At 38.4% G+C, this 19012-nt stretch overlaps 1 protein-coding gene across 1 annotated transcript in view; it reads left to right on the forward strand.

The window, feature by feature from the left end:
* Positions 1-19012, forward strand: part of LOC115753688 (disease resistance protein L6-like) — a 420087-nt gene that overhangs the window by 141926 nt on the left and 259149 nt on the right. Inside the window, exon 5 of the mRNA XM_048273242.1 lies at positions 13433-13441. Coding sequence (XP_048129199.1) covers positions 13433-13441 — 9 coding nt within the window. The remainder of the gene's footprint in view (positions 1-13432; positions 13442-19012) is intronic.

The raw sequence follows: 19012 nt of genomic DNA on the forward strand, positions 1-19012 counted from the left end.
CTATGTCCATAAAAGGGAATTGACTGAAATAAGTAATGTTGATGAAGGGATCAAGACAATTAAAGATAGGCTATCTAGTAATAGAGTTCCCAGGCTCGTGGGAAATATCTATGGCATTCGGACAACACTGAATTCTTCAATGCTGTATATCAAGCATTGAAGGATCTCGAAATTCTTAGTGCTTCGCATTGTTCATCATTGAAGATAATCTCTTCCATTTGTCACTTGACATCGCTATGGACGCTATCTTTCAGAAGCACCATAAATATGCGACTTCCCCTGACAAAGGGAGCTTTTACAAGTCTTGAATACTTGTCTTTGAAAGAATGTAGATGTATAGGGAGGCTTCTGGACTCGAATTGCAGTGTCAGGGGAGCTTTTACAAGCCTCGAATACTTGCCTTTGAAAGAATGTAGATGTATAGAGAGGCTTCTGGACTCGATCTGCAATCGCTACTTGAGTTCAATATCTCTTACATATGCATTAAAGAGCTTGCCTGACTCAACGGGAAACACGAAAAGTTTGAAAGTAGCGAGGAGGAATAATTTTGTTCCAATTGAAGATACCCAGTGCCTTATGGTTGCTGTAAAAGCTTGAAGAAATAGATGCAGCACATGGTGGAAGCTTGCAACTGGAAATTCCAAAAGATTTGTATTTGAGGATCTTGAAATTGACAAAGATTGAAACATGCCAAGTACCAAGGCTTCCAGAAAGTCTCGTCAGTTTACACATCGCACATCCGTGGCGACATTTGCAGATTTCTCAAATCTGACAAGTTTAAATGATTTGTATCTGGCCATTTGACCAGATACTTACCCCGTGGAAGATCCAATGCCATGGTGCATTGTGAGATTTAATTAAACTGGAGTCTTTGACCTTTGTCGTCTGCTGTCGTAACCACCTTATCAACAGATACTGGTTAGCTTTCTTAACTCAAAAGACGAACTCCGGTGTGCTAATTTGCTGTGCGACCCAAAGCTTCCCTCGAATTTATCTTTTTTATGTTTTGAATCTAGCTGGTGGATGAGAACAGCGTGGATCTCTCAAATTTGAAGAGACTGTCAGAACTGAGAATGGAGAACTCCGCAATAACAGAAATTCAAGGCCTTGACTGTTCAGAGAATCTACAACATCTGGAGCTCTTTGATCTTTGTCGGTGCTTGAAACAATTTTGTCTTCTCATTATTATGGAAATGTGGATTTTGCTCATCGCAAACTGTCTGGATTTCTGGAAGAATTGTTGATTGAAGTCCCTGCCATCCTTGATGTAAGTTGATCGGGTCATATACTACACAGAGAGGGGCTAACATGTGTGAGGCCTTTGACCGTTTCAACTTGAAGAGCTTCAAATGATGATATGTCAGGCAGTGCCTAGGAGATTTGCCCATTTCTTGAAAAATTTAGAAGTCATGCTCAGCAATGTTTAATAAAAAGTGCATGTCGTTCTTGAAAGGTCCTGCATCCACAACCAGGTCTGTTGTCAAGGAACAGCCCTTTCTGGCCACAAGGGTTGATGGTCAAGCCTTCCTCTGTCAAGATCGCAACCATAACTTTCCAGACCAATTGTTGATGTACCTAGGCATGCGAATTGAGTCTTCAATGTAAGCTATGGAGCTTCAAGTTGGTTGATACCTAATAACTGGCCATTGTAAGATTTAGTTTCTCCTTCGCTACTTATGACAGCAAGTTTTGGAATTCAAGGAGCATTTCACAAGCACTTTCCCTGTCCCCACGCAAGAGTCGGCTTGATTTACCCAAAAAGAAAGAAACATGATGCTGTCTATGCCGAATTATAAATACAACTATCAGAGCCATGGAAATGTTTAAGATATCCACATGAAGAGTCTAGACTTTGCAAGGGAGATATGGCAGAGAATTCCAGATAATTCTTAAAGAGATTATAAAATCAATAGTTGGAAGAACACAATCGAACGAAAAAAAAAAAAAACCAATAATATTCACAACTTCCGACCATAACAGTTCTTTAACTATCTTACCACAAGATCAAGTCCACAAAAGGATGCCATAGCCCCTCCCATGGAATGTCCTGTCACCATAACATTGATGCCTTGTTATAAATCCTTGGCTCTCATAACAGCATCCAAAATACCAGGCCAAATTTTCGTATTGTAATAAGCATAATAAAATCCATGATGAACAAAAACAAAGATCAATAGACTAAGACTGTAACTCAATCCACATCGTAAACATGCACTGCTTGGAAGAGGCTTGTCATCTCTAGAACTCACCATGGCACCAGGCATGCCAGGGTTGTTTATGTCGAGCTGTTTCCAGTGGAGATATTTAACCCAATTATGTATGCTGTAGACATAAATAGAAGTAAACAGTGACTCAAAAGCTCAAACAACAAAGAGAGTTGACTGAATTTTTTGCATAATGAAATTAATGAAGTATGTGATCCCCTCATGACTCCATCTAAAATTACAAGCCCATAACTGATTTCTCTCGGTGGAACTGATTAGCTCCTCCCTTCTTATGGACAGCAGACCCATGTCCCTTGTGTACGCATTCAACGGCTGCTCTTCTTAGCTTAAATTTTCATTAAATCCTTCGCATGTCAATTGTAAGGGGAAGAACTTATAAAATTAACATGCATATTTATGTTCTTCAGTACCTCCGAAATCTATATATCGAGTCAACTGGTAGAGTCTCAATCTATAATGTCATATGTCGTATATTGCGTATTCAATTCAATTAAGAAGCCCGAAAAAGATAGCCCTTATCAACCAATGTTGCCTGAGTGCTCAAAATCTTTGCTTTCTCCCAGGCTGGGGCTGCTTGCTAATTTTGTTGAGTGATCGCCAGGCCGGTGGCAGCCATTTTCCTAAAGAGTCCAGTCCTATCAAGTCTCCTGCTCGATCAAACTACCATTCTCTCTGACGGCCAGGTCACATGACCTGCACTAAGTTGGTGGCTGTCTGGGTTTAGGGCTCATCTCATATGTCTGATTCAGGTATCCATCTATCTTATTGACTTACAGCACTTTTTCACTAAAGGCTAGCGCGCAATGTAACCTTTTAGCCCTTTGATCGAATAGACAAGATCGGGGCTCGAGTGAGCCTAGAGTAGACGAAGACTCCCTATTCAACTCTCACCTTAAAAAAAGGAATAGGTTTGTAAAACCTTTTAATAAAGAGTCCATATGCTAGTCTCTTCAATCGGAGGTCATTGCAGAGCAGAGCCATCTACTTCTCTCACATACCCATAAAAAGATCATGTTCAGAGAATAAGAGGACCCTTTCTAGTCTAGTTGGGACCTAGCTGCTAGTGAATTCTTTTCTGGGTCTTCAAAAGTCCATTATTTCTATTGTATTCGTTTGAGGGGTAGGGTATATAAGTTATGATGATACCCTTGCCTCATAAAACTTTGTTACACCTTAAATAATGAAGGATATATATGAATGTGTAGGTTTTAATCAGTGACACAAGCTCTTTCACTCACCTTTTTGTTATCCTTAGAATGGAGAATCGCTGACCCAAAAATAAAAAAAAAAGTCCTATGTGAGTAAGGTGGCTAACTCCGTAAATGCATAGATTTTTACGGGATCTTTTTCTCTCAATAATAAACAAAGAAATTTACAGGGTCTTTTTCTGCAAGTAAGATGTGGCTAACTCCGTAAATGCATAGAATTGACGGCAAAGTGACAATGTAAAGGCAGATATGAGTGAGATGACAATATCTCTTTCCCAATGATTTGCTTTTACCATAGTGTAAAAACTCTTGCTTATCCTACAGTGTCAGGGACTTAGCTGATCTTTTGCATGATGTCTTTGAATGGTCATAATTGGTAATTTATGCGTTGAAACGCTGCAGGAATTTCAGTTTTTCAGGTTTCCGGTAATGTTGATTCCTGCATATCAAACAGAAGTAAAAGCTTACAACGTTAACTCTCATCCAAAGGCTGATCAGATCATCCTTACATGTCGAAGCCAGGATGATAATAATTGCTTACCACAAGCTGAAATTTAGCAGAGGCTGCCAGCGCAAACGATGCAAATTTCAAAAAATATATTCATACTCATAGCATTATCCGCATGCAAATGTCCGGGAGCAACTCTACAGTGATCCTCATGCAAATGCAGAGAAGAAATTGTAACAGTGAAGAAATATGATTTGCAATTGACAGGTCCTGAAGCATATGTTCCTGCTGCAACAGGAGAGCAGAACCATTTAGCTTCTCAAAAGGTACTTTCAATTTTCTGAGGAAGTTAATCCTAGAGTTTAGTGCTCTACATGCAAATGGACATTATAAGATCCAAACTGATGTTTGAAAATTATAGAAACGATTTGACTGTGATTATATACCGAATTGCATGGTTTTCAAGCATTTGGGTATGCCTAGTTGACCATCTCTCTGTAATAGTAGCCCCTTCATTCACCTGTAGTAATCCAAGAGACTGGACTTCCTGCAACAGGATTTTACACTTAAAATGATAGCACAAAAACTTAACCAGCAACTAGAAACCATCCGAAAAAGATATAGCTAAACCGAACCAAGCCAGGAAGATTAAGCAAAGGAGCAATCCTAGTACCAAACTTAAAAGCAAAAGAGGGGTGCAAACCAGCAAATAAGATGGGTAACTCCATCAGATAATCAGACCTCGACTCTCAAAAGTGTGATCTAAAGGCACTCATGAACCATTTCTGTTCATATCTGTATTGCAGAGGTTAAAACAAGGAATAAATTGGTTGTCAGATGGAATAGTTTACAATGATTGGTTAAGCGATTCAAAACGAGGGAACCATTGCTGTCACGGATGAAGAAGCTCCAAAGGACAACAATCGCCTCTTCTCCGATAAATTTTAAGATATTTACTCTTTTGGCATAGCCCGGAATTGCCTCCACATTTAATTTCACGCAAGTGTATATTTCAACCCTTTCCAGCCCTCCAAGCTTGACAGATCAGGCAACATCTCCAAGGACTTGCACTTCTCAACTGTCAATACTTCAGAGATGCCAGTATTTTCATTGAATCTCAACAAGACACTCACATTTTTCTTATACGAAGTTCCCTTAGTCTCTTTAAATTATTCGAATCAGGTAATACCTCCACAGATCCAATGTAAAGCAAAACAACAAAGTTCGGCGAATGTGGCGAAGGTAATTGTAAGTTTCGGTAGTTTCTTCAAATTTGATAGATCTATCTCATGGATCGACATGCAATCCCGGAGATTTGAGGATGATGAACTCGAGGGAAGCCTCGGGAGGTAATGTAGATTCTGGAAATGGAGTTCAAGTGTCATGAGCACGTGTCATTTTCAAGATCCTCTGAGATAAACTTCTGTAGATGTCATTTGTTTCGACCTCCTTGTAGGATCAAATGTTCTAAGTTTGCCCGTTCAGACAAACTAGGGAATTTCTTCTAGCAATAGCAGCCGGTCAGATTTAAAATTTTTAAATTCTTTACCTGTAAACACTATGCATTTTCGATTTAAGAAAACCGGGTGATGTCCTCCTGCATAATAACTTTAGCTTCTTGTAGCTCCACCCCTTGCTAATCATGCATAATTCCACGTCAAGAAAGATTGAGAATGACTAGACTGAGCGAGGGAAAATTATCTATGCTAAGCATTTGGGGGCAATTATTCAGAGAAAGCCAGCAGAACTTTGGAAAGAGAATGCAAAATACTTCCGTGGCAGCACTGTCGGGGATGGTACACGGGAGTTGGTACTCAAATAATCGTTTTTAAAAAAAATGGCACTTAAGTGATAAAAAAAATACTAGCGCTAAAGTAAGCGCTGTATACAAATATTGACACTCGAGATATCATTTTACCGATTTTACTTGATAACGCTTTTATCTTAATTGCTAGCAATATGTGGATTTTTTTTTTTCAATCTTGTTCTCCATCATTTAAAATTTAGCGGATATATCATGGTTATTCATGACTATGGGTAATAAGTATACTAAAACTGATATATTAAGTGGTATGATCATATTATAATTAACATTTAGAGTGAATAAATAGATTTATGAAAATAGAAAATCTGGACACTTCTCATTTTAAAAAATCATTTTTGGAAAAAGTGAATTTTCCTAGTCTCTTTAGCCTTACATTCTAGAGAATTTTGAACTTCCCACTTGCTGTTGAAAATGTCCTGAACAACTTTATCATGGAGACAATAAAGTTTCAGTTTTCTATTAAGATTTGAAGAAATCTTAATTTTCATCGGGAATGTCCGGTTAATTCAGATATTGCAGGAGGATGTCTATGACAAATAAGTTCAGTAGATAAATTCGGAATTTATATCTTGGTCCCTCGGCTGACATATACAATAATTCTGAGATGACTATAAGCGCTATCAATGAGTTACCAATTTAAATCTTAGCATGATAATTTTGAATTATTGGGTGCAATTCTGGTTGCTAACTGCTTCAATAAGATAAATCAAACTACTAAAGAAAGACTTGCCATGCCTAGACAATGAGGTCTTCTAATCGACACCAGCAATTTCCTTTTTCTATTTTGGTGGGCCATAGGAACAAGACCCAATTTACTTAGGGCATGTGGTAACACTTTTGCTTGAGAAACAATTAACTTCTTGTTAGAAGTTGATTTTTTTACTTCTACTCTAGAAATTGATTTTTGATCGGAGAAATTCGTTTGGTAGCGATTAAAAATTTCTACTTCTGGAACATTATAAACACAAAATATTCTACAAAAAATTATTGTCGACGGTCGAAAAATTTCTACTTCATTTTTAAATTTATTTAAAAATTAATTTTTATTATTAAAAAACGTATTCACTTTTTAAAAATAAAAATTTATTATTTAATTTTTGCTCCGGTGGCCGGAGACGACGACTTTGTGGTTGGTAGTTGGTGGCGGCGACGGCTAGCGACAGAGGGCGGCTAGCAAGCGTTGACGAGCGGTGGTGGCCGCAACGCCGTAGCTATGGTAGACAGCAACAGCGGTTTGCGGTTAGCAGAGGGGGCAGCAGTAGCAGCAAGGGCGGTGGTTCATGATGGGCAATGCCCGGCAGCGGCGGTGGACAAAGGTCGAGGTTGGGCGGCGATAGTGGAGGCGTGGTTGAGAGAGAGGTGCTGAAAATGAAAAGAGGTCGAAGTGAGAAAAATATGGATGTTGAGAGATTTCCACTTTTTAAGGAGGAGTAACTTCTTTAAACTTCTAGATTTAGCTATAAACAACTTCAAAAGTAGAAATTTACTTTAGAAGTAGAAATGTAATGTTGCGTAATCAAACAGAAATTTACTTTAAAAGTTACGTTATTAAATGGATTTCTACTTCATGAGCACTTTTGGAGCAGAACTTCATTTTCAAAAGTGTTACTATGTGCGCTAATACTTTTGAAAATGGCTATTTCCACAACCAAAACTGATCCGACCGTAGCATTTTCGTTGAAAAGACAAGACTTCCGTAGTACGAAAAACCCTTATTGTTGCAACTCATCCTTTTAGATATAGAAAACTACAAGAAATTTCTGAATTATTTGAAATGAAAGTAGTTTTTAGAATCATAGCAATTTGAAGGATTAATTGGGCGATTATTGGTACTAAATAGATAAGAATGTAGCTTTTGCAAACGTCTAGAATTAAAATTCTGGAATTTCTATGGTTCAAAAAAGTTCTATAGAAGTGCTAAAAGTTATCTATTTATATAAATGTAAAGCCAAAAGCTTGATTAAGGTGTCCTATCTTGACCAATACTATTCTCTTTAGGAAAAAAAAAATTACAAAACGCCCCAACCTATACCCACTGACACATTTATTTCGAATTTTATTTATGACATCAAAAACTCTAAATTATGCCCACCATAGCACGTTTACCCTCAATGTTTTCTAATGACATAAAAAACCTCAAACTTCTACGTATATGACACATTTATCATCCATCAAGGTCCCATTAGATAATCTTTCAATGAAAACAACATCATTTTTATTTCACTTAAGCCGCATGGGCGCCAAGTCAATACTATTTTCTTATGGCATCCATGTAGGTAGATTTTTAACATTCTCATTAACCGAACTTTGACAAAGAGTAAATGTGTCACACATATGCAAGTTTGGAATTTTGGTGTCCACAAAAAATTAAGGTACATGTTTACAATGAGCATATTTTAGGATTTTTTGTGGCATTTACCATTCTCTTTGATGAGTAAGACGAAGTAAAAACATTATAATGGATAGATGAAAAGAAGACCTATCAAAATGGGTCCAAAACCCCTTCATGAACCCACATTCATTGAAATGGTTTAAAATGGGTCATATAAAATCTAGCTAATTATAAATGGGTTCTAAATGAAAGGGCTAAAATAAATGGGTTATAAATGGGTCATGCTATTATCCCATTTAAGACCAATTTAATCATTTCCATAGAAGGCCATGCTCTACCCATTTAATCTCTTCTTCTGCAGGCACTTCTTCTTCTTCTTCTTCTTCTTCTTCATCGACTGAAACCTATGTAGCACCGACATAATATGACACGCCAACACATTTGGGCATGTTATATATTAAATGTATATCCTTATACACATGATAAATTATCAGCGATGAGTTTTTTTTTTTCTTTTTCTTCCGTTAGGGATTCACGATTAGATTTTTTTTTTGCTGGCTAGGTATATTAATTTTGAGATGACTGGATATATGATTTAAGTATAAATATTTTTTGATAAATTTACATTTTGACCTTTCATTTATTGAAAATATTTAAAATTGATCCCATGCGTGTCGAAGTGGCATGTCCGGAGTCACAGGTTGCTGGCATGTCTGCAGTCTTGAACACGTGTTGATAGTGTGTCGGAGAGTGTCAAAGAGTGTCCGACACGACACAACACGATACGTAAGCTCTCAGAGAAGCTTGTGCTTCCCAAACTAAAACTAGATATGGAAATCAATCGAACTTCTGACAATCGTTTTCTATATTCTCTTATTCTATCTGGAACTTGATCGAATTTCGTTTCTCCATCGCCGATTTTGCATTGTTGTATCTTTTCGTTTCGACCAATCTCAAGCCGCTTTGGCCTTTATGGATCAACGAGACTTGGGGTTCTTCGATGGATGCGGGCTCTCCACCACTTCGTCCCCGACGTTGAAGACCACGTATCTTATAAAGCTTCTTAACTGCGAAAGCGATTGGAATGTTGGGACTAGCAAATGCACATGCGCCTCCGGGGACGTCGGGGGTCCAGATTCGCGATGCCTGAACTATCCAGGCATGATTTCAGTTGGCTTGAGCATCTTCACCCGTGCGTTGAAGCCCTTAAAGTGCCTCCTGATCGTAAGGGAACTCGCCGATGACAATCTCTCGATCGGCGAGTTCATTAAGTCCCGCTTTTTTTTGGGTGATCCGCGACTGTTTCATCTTTCCGGGATTCCCGGAAAGTGACTCTGTCGTTGCAGAATTTAATGTTCAGGGGTCTCTGCGATCATGAGTTGTATGCACAAGTAACGTTGGTTTATGGCAAATGTCAAAGTTTCGGTTGCCCATCGGACAACTTCGCTCTTTCTCTTGTGCTCAAGGCTTGTTCCGCTCTTGGCGCCCTTGATGTTGGAAAGGAGTTACAATGTGTTGCTTTGAGAGCTGGGTTCAAGGCCAATGTCGTGGTACGACTGCGTTGTTGGATTTCCACGCAAAAACTGATCGTCTGGAGGTTGCAGCCAAGCTGATTGATTTAATTCCTGAGCCAGACTTGGTTTCTTGGATTGCCCTGATTTTGCTGGATTACGTAAGAAAAGAAAAGGCCAAGGGAAGAAAGAGAAAGAAAAAAGAAAAATAAAATTATAACAAAAAAGGAAAATAAAAAATGATTAATTATTTTTTAAAAAAAAATTATAAAACTTGTCACTAAATTTGTATTGTATGGAATTGTTTTAGTAATATATTTTTTTTCAAAAATTATAAAAAGCGAGTTTTCTTATAATGAGATAAATATGAAAGTGTATTAGCAAATATAGATTGAGTTGGATATGAGCCAAGAAATTTGCACTACTAATAAATGAATCATAAGCTTATTAATGGATCAATTTGGATCGGACTATTTATGATCCCGACCCATCCATTTGAAAAGCATTTTCTGTATTTTTTGCGCACCAATACGATTGAAGATGGGCAGAGGAAATAGAAGGAACTAATGACAACACCTCTAAACGTGGGAGTGGAAGATGTGAATCACAGGTTGCTGCAAAAGCAAAAACAACTCAGATTCCTCGTAAGGATGCGCATGGCGCACGAGGCGCTCCTCTTTTACGGTTCCTCAAATATTCTATGGGGAAGGAATAAAGGTTTTGGTCGTGGGACCCGCATCTATACAAAAAAGTCCCGTCTTCCCCTTAAAAAAAACTCTGCAACGAGACTTCTGGACTTTCGATTACTGAAACGAAAGTTCAGTGGAGTATAATGAAAGCAAAGCTACTGGGAATTTTTTTTTTTTTTTTTTATCTTTCACTGGTCCCAATTCAAGAGTCTTTTTGACTGATCGAGTCATCTCAATCTTATTATCATTTTTTTCTTCGCGTTAGGGTCTATGTCTAAAAAGACTAAAGAATTTATGAGTTCCAAGATGGAACTGAACATTTGTACACCTACGGATCTAGCAAGATTTTATTTTTTCTCCTTAGTTCCCACGAAATGCGCTTCATATTGTCCTTCCTTAGTATCTGTAGTTTCGCATTAATCAACATCGTTACCGATCGATATCCGAAGGTGTCACTGGTGTTGGCGCATTCATCGCTCATGCACTCGCCGGCAACTTTGAGGAGGTCAGCTCATCAGCCACCGAGAATGACCTTGGGCATGGGGTTAGGGTTTTGGAGGCGTGGAAGCAGAGTACATTGTGTATCTTTTGGTCTATCCTATTGATTGATAGAAATGTGAGTGCTGACTAGTCCCACAACATGCTATATTTTTCTTGCACTCTTATAAGTCAGCCATCTCATGTTTGAACTCTCTACTTGAATTTGTCTTGCAATCTAGTCTATTTCCCCGTACATTGGGCTAATTCGCTAGAAAATCCAAACTTTAGATTCAATCCTAATTATGTCCGAACTTTTTTTCAAAAAAAAAAATCACAACTTCCGCTCTAGTTTCAAATCTGGCCATGCATGCAAAAATTGCCATTGATTTCCTCATGATAATCAAAACTAAGAGGATGTTGTTATTCCATACAAAGGTGGAGATATTGATGACGATGCGTCTTCTAATAATGAACTTCTAATTGGCTCTGATGCTAATAATTTTGAAGAAACGAATACCGATTTTTTGATGCACGGTTAGATTTGAAACTAGAGCGAAAGTTGGGGTTTTTTAGGGATAGATTGGGATTAGACAAAAAATTGCGGGTTTTTATAGGGAATTAGGCCCCAATGCATTACTCATCCCTCACACAGTCGAGAAAATTTTTGAGCTTACTATGGAAAAATGACCCAAATCATGTAATTTCCAATAAAAAAGAGCGTAGCAAGTTATCTTCTTTTTTGCCTTTTTGTCCTATACATAATAGATATCCGAAAGCATTAGCCAAACGAGTGAAGAGCTGCATCTTTTGAAAACATCATCCAAAAGAGAGAGCTTTCATACTTGAGATCGGTTAGGAATCAAATTTTTTATTAATCAAAGTCTATGAGCATAGAGCCTTGTGATAATGTATTTTTTTTTTTTTGGAACTTAAACTTTATGCTCTGTGAACAAATCGTTAGAAAGAAATGCCTAAATATATTGATTAGCCACTGTCCTAATACTTTAAAGGATCACATGGGGGCTCTCAAGCACCGCGATTAGGATAGCAAAGGAAATCGAGGAAGCATATTGGAATCGCTAGAAGAATCCAACCATATTAATTAACTAATGAACCTTACTTATTGCATTAGGTGTTAAAAAACGTGCATTTGTCAACTTTCACAGGCTGGAATGTACCAATAAACACAGAGATGCTCATTCACAAGCTCTGTATTTGTGCTAATTCAGTCCTTTCCGACAACTTTGGCCTACCAGGTGACATATTTGTTGTGTCTATCTAGTGGTATAGGCAGCACAATTCATTTCGTGTTCGCCCAGTGAAACAGGTGACATGATCTCTCTCATCTGTTTTCCTAGTGGAATAAGTGACATATTTCTTGTGTCTACCCAGTTGAACAGGTAACACAATCCATTTCGTGTTCGCCCAGGCAAACCTTTCGATGTGCAAATTGTGCTGTTATGTGCAATATTCAGTCACTTACTTACTTTTGCCAGCCTTGGTCCGTTCACTGGTTAACCTTCCGCTAACATCCCGCCACTTTAATACTCACACTGGCTAGGAAGCACAGCTGAAGTACTTATTAGGTACTTTTATTTTTTGGTAATATGAAAACCTTGGGCAAGAATTCAAACAGCCACCGAAATGCAGGATTCCCATTCTAATTTTACCCATCCAAGTAAAAAGGCTGTGTCAGTAATCAAATATGAAGTCAAAAAGGAGAGTGGAGGGCCAAAACTCCAGAACCAACCCTAGAAAGGGGCAATTTTCATTCTTGAGATCTGAGAAAAGACAACCTTTTATCCAAACGGAAAACCTTGGCCGGTCTTGGAGACCATCACAGCACGTGAAACGTTGCTAACTCTCTCTCTTTTTTTGCCCCCTTCCCCAAAGCTAGCGCAGCGTGGACATTGTTTAGGACATTGCTAATCCTTGAGATTTGAGACTAGCTTCTTCTATAGGTATTAACTCCATGCTAATCTTGCGCGCTACCCTCAATCTCTGCTATTGCGCCATTCGCGCGCGTGTTTCAAGCTTGAAACCTGCTGGTTCCTAACTCACAAAGTATTTGTAAATGAAAAAAATCACCAAAAATCCTAAATTATGCCCACTCTGACACATTTACCATATAAAAAAACTCAAACTTATACCAATGTGATGCATTTACCTCAAACTTTGACACCAAAAACCCTAAACTTATACTCGTGCGTCACATTTACTCTAAGTTTTTTTTTTGTGACACAAAATTCCCAAATTTGTGGGCATGTGACACATTTAGCCCAAAGTTTAGGATTTTTAGTGTCACAGAAAAAAAATTTGAGATAAATGTATCATATGGATGCAAGTTTGAGGGCTTTTATGCCACCAAAAAATGTTTGAGACAAATGTGTTACAATGGGTATAGTTAAGATTTCTAAGGTCTTTTTCCCATTTGTAAATTACCAATTCTTCTGAAATTCTATTGACGCAGTAAGCAAATCATGAAAATTTTACCAACATTCCACTAAAGTAGTACATTAACTCATTTGAAATTTTACCAGTTCTGTAAGTAAATTATCGCCATAGCTAGAAATTTACCAACATACTGGTAAAGTAGTAAATTACTGACTCCTACAAAATTTTACGAGTGTGGTTAGTATATTGTCAACATTTCATTGAAGTATTACATATGCCAACTCTGAAATTTTACCAGTGTGTGAAGTAAATTACCAGCACTATCAAGAATTCACCAACATATCAATTAAGAGGTTAATTACCAACTCTTAATACCATTATCGTAAATAAATTACCAGCACTACCAAGAATTTGCCAACATTCTAATGAATTAGTAAATTAACATATCCGCGGAACCAACAGGAGAGATAAAAAAAATTAATAAGAAAATCTATGTATCTTGTCCTCAACCAAAATTGGATACGAGCGTAAGAAAAATCATGGGGCTCAACTCAATCGGCTAATTTGTCAAGCAAAGAGGAAGGCACACTGAAAAATTCTTATCGCTGAAAATGTTTTCAAGAAAATTCAATTTTAAAGAAAGCAAACCATTTTTCAGTGTTTTCTTGTGCCGAAAAACAAGTTGAAAAACTTGGTTTCATGTAATTGATAATAAGCGAATCTACCACCGTGCTAGTTAAGTACATGGAAAATAGAAAACTCCAATGATGGAAATATAATCCGGAATGGGAAGAAATGGAATGACATCTTGAGGTGTTGTAACACTCTTTTAAGGAATTATTTACCCCACAATATTGCTAATGTTTGCTAGAAAAAAATCCTTCAAGATATAACGGAGTCTCGACATGAGAATATTAAATATAATTCTCCAAAAACTCTCGAAGGGAAATAATTAGAAAGAAATGAAAACCGACGTTGTTTACCGAACAAAAGGTCGAAACGCGAATATCAGATATAATTCTCCAAAAACTCTCAAAGGGAAACAATTGAAAAGAAGCCGTATCTCTCTATGAAAGAAATGAAAATGGGCGTTATTTATTGAACAAAAGGGTTGAGTAATTAATATTGAAAACACACCATTTCAAAAGTTGTAATTAACATTTGGAATAAATAATGATATAATAATTGCAACTTTTTTATGAACGGTCACATTGTTTCAACAAGACACAACAGTTATTTTAAAATTTTAATAAAACATGTAAACGTATTTATTGTAAGGTTTAGTTCACTAACCCATTATCTTCGTTCGTGAGAGAAGAGGACCTTTACACTTATAAGGTGACCCACACACTCCCATCTTTTCTACGTGGGATAAAGAAAGGCACCACTTGGCTTTACAGAAAAAGTCATCCGACAACCAACACCGGCCCAGTTAACAAATATGGTTTCATACTTGATATTAGACTGGAATCAAGTCTTTTTTTAATCCAAGTCTGTCAACTTTAGAGCCCTGTGCTAATGCTTCTTTTAAGACTCAGGCTTTATGCTATGTGAACAATCGTTAATGAAAGAGATGCCTAACAATGTTGACCTAGGACCTGCCCTACTACTTTGATAGATTACGCGGGGGCTCTCAGCCACCGGGATTAAGGATAGCAAAGGAAATTAAGGAAGCATCTTGGAATCTCTGATGAACCTTCTCTTATGCATTAGGCGTTTGAAAAATTGGAAGAATCCGACCATATTATTTCTCCGACGACTCTTATTTTGTGCGTTGGGTGTTAAGAAAAGTGCATTTGTCAACTTTGATAGGTTGGAGTGATGTTGCAATAATTTTTTTTATTTATTATTGACCGATTGTCGTGGACTGGACCACGACTCTCTGCATGTTTAGCCAATTCGAAGTTTAATGACCTACAGAGTGTGCCTTGGGTTATTCTATTGAATTAAGACCTCATAAATCACGCTGAAAGAGCAGCACGGTTTGATCTTAATTCGAGTTCTTCACAAGTCCACGTTGAACCTTTGCATTCCAAACCACATTTTTCTAGTACAGGTCCATTCATTAGCATTCGGTACAAAGGCCAATTCATCTATAACTGAATTGAAATATTTTCAAAAATTCATTTCACGTATGTTCGCAGTTTCTAATTTGATCTCGTAGGAACATAATTTGGTTCAACACAATCTTTTATTTTTCTTTTTACCTCCAATAAACACTAGGCAAAAAAGGTGAGTTCGCAAAACAAAATTGCCCGAATGGTTTTCAATGAGTTGAAAAAGGCTTATCTTGCTAGTAACAGATTACTTGGTCAGTGTCGACCAATTCGTGGCTGTGATCATGGAAACGATAGGCGCTCCGACAAGTGAAATATGGATTGTTGGATTTCGTGAGATGGGTGGCATTGCAAACAAACTATTGCTGTCTACAATCAGTTTTCACACGATCATGAGGATTTTCACTTTCATTCGAAAACATTCGAGAAACTTCAAAACTCAAGGGCATTGATTGCTTGGGAAAGATGGAAACCGGAGTCCAAAGCTGTCCTCTGCTTTCGTGACGGCCTTATTATCCTTTCTCGACTCAAGGCCTTTATTGTTTGGAGAAGCAGGGAGAGTTGTGGCTTCGGGACCATCCATGGGGGGAGATATTACCTAATCTAAGTAAGTTGAACAAGCTAAGAAGTCTTAAACTAGGAAATTATCATAATCTGGTTGAAATCCACGGCCAACTACCTAAATCATTGCAAGAAGTGGAGATTTTGTACAGCGAGTCTTTGGTAAAGTTGCATAATCGGATTTAAATGACATTTAGACAAATCATTGTGATGTGGAGGCGATTTTTGAATTAGATGCTCCGATATTCGAGTAAGATAAATCATTGCGAATTTGCAATGTGAATCGCACCTTTATGGATATGAACTACGAAAAGTTGTATAGGTAAACTTTATTTGTCTAGCCTTTATACACTGTTAGTCTTGCTCGCTGTTTTGCACCATTAATTTTGTAAGGGCCATATGACTGCTCACTGAACGAGAACATGTTGTCTTTTGTTCTATCTCCTAGTTTTGCTTTGTCACATTTATTCTCTTTGATGGTTTTGCACTTCGCTAATTTACCCACCAAAAGACTAGTCAAACCAATTTCAAGGACATTACTGTTTTCTCCAATCTTGCTAAGTGGTGCTTTATTCGAGATCCTTGTAAATTGTTGTTTCCTGTATGATATCTGAAGCTGGGCACTTATTTGCTATGAGCAGGGCAAAATTCGACACTGAAAAACTGGAAATTTCCTTGTTGATACAATTTCACTGTTGCTGGTAATTATTCAATTGTATCGATAAAGAGAATATCTACAATAACTTGCTTTTCGGGTGAGCCCCTAATGAATTACCTACACTAAATGATGAACTCGTGTAAAATTTTATCGGTGCCGTAAGTAAATAACTGGCGATATTAAAAACTTATCAACAGTCCAATGGAGTCATAAATTACTAAATAAATTACCACCATTATCAGGAATTGAAACCACTATTATTGGATTACAATGATACTTCCTGAAAATAGAAATGATTGATCGGCGAAGGAACAATATTACTATTTATGTTCAAACTTCAACGACATTCCAATGAAATAGTAAATTAGCAACTCCTCGCGAATTTTACCAATGTAGTGAGCAAATTACTATCACTATTAGTGATTTTCCAGCATTCTAATAAATTAGTAGACTACCAATGTGAAAAGTAAATTATCAACGCTATCAAGAATTTACCTACATTCTATTGATTCCAATGGAGTAACGAAGTACCAACTCCTTTGAAATTTTTACCAACGCCTTAAGCAAATTACCATCATAGGACCACTGACAAGGCTGCGACCCATCATTTTAAGAAATACCTGAAGATGTATTAGGATAGGTCGAAAGGGATACTCGAGAAAGTCAAAGGAAGCATCAACGAAACCGCTGATGAGCTTTATTTTATAAAATATGGTTTTAGTGCGTGTCATCAATCAAATTTCTTGCCATAAATTACATGCTCAACCAACTTATCATTAATTAATTTTGAGCAAAAAAAAAACAAACTTATCATTAATAGAAAAAATTAACCTCCTGCCATGAGGGCATTTGAGTAATTTGGCAGCAGCAAAATAGACATAGGATAGATGATGATGATGGACGGATTCTAGAAAATGACGGGGTTTTGGCCATTTGTGGGGTGCTCGTTCGCTTGTCGGAGCCCAAAACGTTAAGTCAAGTAAATATGAGTATAAATGGATAAATAGGCTTTGTTAACATAATTTTTTTTGTTGCAAGAATAACAGCATATTATGGATCATAAATTCTTAAAAGATTCGACCGTATAATAATTTTTATTTTTTATTTTATTTTTTATGGCTTATAATATGTTATCAATCTCACGGTAAAGAAAAACCTATCATATAAGCATATTATTAGATAAATTTCGAAAGCTATGACCCAAAAAAAAAAAACAAAAGATAAATCTCGAAATGTGGAGTGGCATGACTCAGAAGTCTTGACATACCCCCTTGTTCCTCCCCCTGCATGAAAACCACTCGCCCACTCTCCACTCCTCTTCCAGACACCCAAATCGTCCTCTGCTCTCGGTGGCCGCCCACCACCACCACTCTAACTCTTAAACCCTAACCTCCTCCTCGCGCCTAACCACCAAACGATGGCATCGTCTGCTCCTCCCTCCGATGTGACCGCCAGCCCCACCCTCAGCATCATCAACCAGCGCCTCCGCGCCCTCCGCAAGAAGCACAACCGCATCGTCCGGATGGAGGAGTCCATCGCCCAGGGAAAGCCCATCAACAAGCAGCAGGAGAGTGTCCTCCACTCCAAGCCCTCCGTTCTCGCCACCATCGAGGAGCTCGAGAAGCTCCGCCCCCAGCTCTCCTCCGCCCTCCAGGAGGAGCTCTCCCTTGCTGCCCAGCGCCTTCCCCACGACGATGCCGCCCCCGCCGCCCCCAAGAAGCCACAGCAACAGCAGGAGCTGGGGGACGGCCACGATCTGGTTGTGAAGGATGTGCTGAACCTGCTCTACTTTGGGTCGATGTTCGCCGTAAGCTCTCAGAGCGATTACACTCCCATGATGCTGACGACGAGGCACGAGCGGGGTTGCTGCTTGACTGGTGACCACGTGACAGACGAGGCCACCGATCTGTTAAAAGAGCGGGACTTGGACTTGGTTGCGACTTTGAGCAGCCTCTTGATCTCTAGGTCTGCTGACTCCAGCTTGTGGCACAAGGACGCTCTGCAGAAGTGGGTGCACCACGCCAAACAATGGATCTCCAATTCCAATGAGCCGATCGAGCCCAACTCTTCTGTTACTTGTACATCTTTTTGGCCTAATTGTATCTTTGATCATGAGTTTATCGCGTTTTTGTTTTTGTGTATCTTATCAGTGAAGTTTGAATTACAGATGCGTTATTGAGGGAGTGTTTGAATAAGATAATGGCCTCCGGTTACTCCACGACGACACTAGAGATGAAAGCTCTGGTCGATATGGCTGCTGCTGCTGCTGCTGCTGCTGATTCTGGAAATGACGTGCCTTTTCAGGTCCCAGTCACAGTGTCTGTCCAGGTAGAAAGTGAAGAGCCTCTGTACGAGCAGAAGGTAAATGCATCCTTGGAAAGAAGATCAAGCGAGAACAGCCGAGGGGAGGCAAACAACAATGAAGCTGCAAACGATGGAGCAGCAGGAGGCGCTTCTTCTACTCACACTTCAACAGACGGTCAAGGAATGGCTACTTTATCGGGATACAACTATGAAGTATTCTTGAGCTTCAGAGGACCAGATACACGATCAGGTTTTACTGACTACCTTTACACTAGTCTTAAAGATGCAGGAATCCGCACATTTAAGGATGATGAAGATCT

This window comes from Rhodamnia argentea, chromosome 1 (genome assembly GCF_020921035.1).
Source record: "Rhodamnia argentea isolate NSW1041297 chromosome 1, ASM2092103v1, whole genome shotgun sequence".
Taxonomy (NCBI): Eukaryota; Viridiplantae; Streptophyta; class Magnoliopsida; order Myrtales; family Myrtaceae; genus Rhodamnia; species Rhodamnia argentea.